This window comes from Brassica oleracea, chromosome C6 (genome assembly GCF_000695525.1).
Source record: "Brassica oleracea var. oleracea cultivar TO1000 chromosome C6, BOL, whole genome shotgun sequence".
NCBI classification, from domain to species: domain Eukaryota; kingdom Viridiplantae; phylum Streptophyta; class Magnoliopsida; order Brassicales; family Brassicaceae; genus Brassica; species Brassica oleracea.
In genome coordinates, this window is record NC_027753.1 from 26,733,226 (window position 1) to 26,736,619 (window position 3,394).

Below are 3,394 nucleotides of genomic sequence, written 5' to 3' on the forward strand. Positions count from 1 at the left end.
CTTCGGGAGCGACCTCGCTGTGTCGCTGCGAGAGGTCGCTCTGGCTCCATTGTGTTGTCGTCATGCGATAGAAATGCGAGCGACCTCGGGGTGTCACTCTGGCCAAGTCGCTCTGGGCTTCGGGAGCGACCTGGAGTGGTCGCTCTGATAGGTCGCTCCGGGTCAGTTTTCGGCTTCCACCGGGATGAAATGGCGAGCGACTTCTCCGCATCGCTCTGGTAAGGTCGCTCTGAAAAGGCAGGTCAGAGCGACTTGCTGGTGTCGCTCCGGGAAGTCGCTCCCAACGCTCTGCTCGTCCAATGATCATCTTTACACCTCTTTCGAGCTCCAAACACACCCAAATGTCTCCGAGAACTCCATGTGGTACTCCAATACCTGATAAAGACTTATGTATGCAAAATGCAACCTAAACATGGCTAAATCCTAGTCTATATGATCAAAATGCACATGGATGAATGGATAAGATAATGGAAATATACAAGATATCAAAAGCTACTAAAAGGCCATAGACGACCACCTTTCGACAAACTCAAACGACCCTAACGAGCTGGAGCCATGACCAGGTACATCACCTCCTACATACAAGGGTCCTCAGCTCACCTCTGTGACAACCAATCGTTGGAGCTCACTTGGCTTGAGCGGAATAGAAAGCATCTCCACGGCACTGTAGAGATCCGGAGAACCAAACGCCAAAGTTTACCGCCACCTACGAGATAGCTACAGCACCACCGCAGCCGTCGAATAGAGGAGTTGATCCAACAACCCCACAACTGAGCATAGAGACCACAAGACAGATCTAAGAAGGAGAATATATCTGAACCATACCCTAAAACCGAACTTCTCCAACGAAACTGTGCGTTCCTCCGTGCATGAACTCCAGAGCAACTGAATCAATGTCGATATGAAATATCTTTGCGAGCGGAGCAACTTCCCGGAAAAGAAACCTAAACCCATAGTCGAGAGCAAGACGAAAGAGATAGAGAAACGGGGGAGAAACAAAGCAGGAAGAGGCGAGGAGAGGAGAGAGATGATGCCTCCAGCACCGGACGCCCGAGCTGCTGTATAGAAAAAGCTTAAAGTCCAAGAGAGAGTTAGAGCAACATTATCGGGGAAAATTTGAGGTTTCTTAAGGGGGAGGGGGCCCACAAAAAACACCAAAACCGAGGGGAGAAGTAGCTAAATAAGATGCGTTTTGGTTTAGTCCTTGTACTGTTCACAGGCCACACTGACACGTGACGGTCCGTGGTTGGTTCATTTTTAAATTTTTTTTTTTAAATCAGAAAAAAAAAAATTTAAGAACCCAAAAACGTTTTTACCGATAATGTTGCTCTTAAGTGAGAGGAGCGAGAGTTAGGCCTTTCTCTAACGTTTTTTTATTGTTCAAACTTCAATAAAGTATAACCACTTGTTAGATGACAAGTGGAGAAAATCTTCACCATTCTTACCAAAACAAAGATGTATTTCTCATCTTTACCTTATTTTTTATTCTCTTTACTTTTTTTATAGTTTCTTTATTGAGATTGTGAGAGATCGGATACGCTCTTTATAGTCTAAATAGTAGATGATTTTGAACAAGTACGGTTTGCTTTTGAAAGAATTATAATACCTTCTAGTATCATAATTTAAGACAAACATTAAACATTTTTTCCGAGTCTCAACATAGCAGAGCCCTATATATAGTTATATTCTGTAAAAACCTGCAACTAACATCCCATACCACGTACATTTATTTATCTTTTAGTTATTTCAACAGTTTTAACGGCCATAAAACGCCGGTTAAGAGAGACACCATCGTCTATTTTTAGTAGAGGAAAAGAGACATGGGGAATTTTTACAAAATATAAAGATGGGAAATTTTGAAATATTAAGAAATTTGAAAAGAGAGAAAAAAAACTCTAAAAAGTAACCACCATGTCTTATTGCTATTTTTTTTGTTGGTCTAAAGTCTAAACTATCTTACTGATGAGATTTATTTAGAAAAATGTGAAATGAGCTAAGATTTTAACATGGGTCTGAGACTCAGATTCATAAATCACATTTATGAATAAAATGATGAGACTCAGATTCATAAATCACATTTCACAGCAATTCATTAATTTATGCAAAAGAAAAACCACACCAATAAAATGAAGCCTGAGCTCTAGAAAATTAAAAGTCTCATCCATCAAATATTAAGATCTCTCTCACAGGGTACATATTCAACAACGATTGATCTCCATCAGCAATTTGTTTTGTTTTTTACAAATCTGAAAAGAGAACCAAGAATAGTAAATCATTCTCATTGGGTTTATCTAAGGGTTAGGTCTCAGTCTAACACAACACTAAACCCATGTACTAGCCAAAACATATAAAAATTAGTCTGCTAAAACAGAGAAACATTTAGTCATCAGCTATCTCTGTTATTAAAAAGAGAAGCAAAATCCTAAAAGTTATGTTCATCCGAGCATGGAGGTGAGAGATTGGAAGACGACTTCTTCACAAGGGATAGTGAGACCCATTTCGTGATCGAAACCAAACTCTTCCTCTGCTTGCTGGAGAAGAAGCTGGAACTCTGGTCGGGTCAAAAGCAAAATGGGGACAACGTACCTGACTCGATTCTCTCCAACATAGACAACGAAATGACCTTTAGGCACGTCGAGAGGATGCCCGTTTTCGTCTTCGCTGTATTCATTACTCTGTTTCTTCCCCAAGCTCGAGCATCTCTTCAAAATTTGCTTGATCATCGCCGTTTGTGTTAGCTTGTTTGCCTTTTTCATCGCCATTCTCTTCAAAATCCTCGAAAATGAACTAATTAGTATTTATTTTCTATAATCTTCGGATCTTTTTGTTGTTGTGTGTTTCAAGATCCTTCTTTTTTTCTTGTTTTCACAATGGAGGGTGATTGTGAATAGAGTGAGCGAGGGCTCATGGAATTGTGGTTGGGGTATTTATTGAGGACTATGGCGAGTGTGATTTTTGATATTTTATAAACCTCAATATACGAAATTTAAAACGTATATACGCGAATTTATGCACACCCACATGTGTGTGTATATGCATAGAGAAAGTGAGATGATGATATCGAGGCGTTGAGGAGATTACGATGTTTTTTTTGTCCGAATATGAATTTGCGTGTTTGCTACGGATAACCATTTGTTGTGCATTAAGATGCAGCAAATATTTATTTTGTTGTAGAACTAATAGAATGTAGAGACTCGGAAGCGACAGCTTGGTCATCTGGCTTGGCTCTAAAATATTATCCTATCAAACGAACATAAAACAAACCGAGGCGTAATTTAGATAAATAAATTTGACTAAAATGAGAGATATATTTCCAAAGCATGTGAAAATGTGGGGTCCAAATCCAAAATGAGACGAGTATGTTAGGGATTTTTTTTTTTTTTTTTTTTTTTTT

General features: G+C 39.5%; 1 protein-coding gene across 1 annotated transcript; it reads right to left on the reverse strand.

Annotated features, from left to right (window-relative positions):
- Window positions 1-2,197: 2,197 nt before the first annotated feature.
- Window positions 2,198-2,927, reverse strand: LOC106298873 (auxin-induced protein 15A-like). The gene has a single exon (XM_013735004.1). The coding sequence runs from the start codon at window positions 2,760-2,762 to the stop codon at window positions 2,436-2,438; it is 327 nt and encodes a 108-aa protein (XP_013590458.1). The 5' UTR covers window positions 2,763-2,927; the 3' UTR covers window positions 2,198-2,435.
- Window positions 2,928-3,394: the final 467 nt, after the last annotated feature.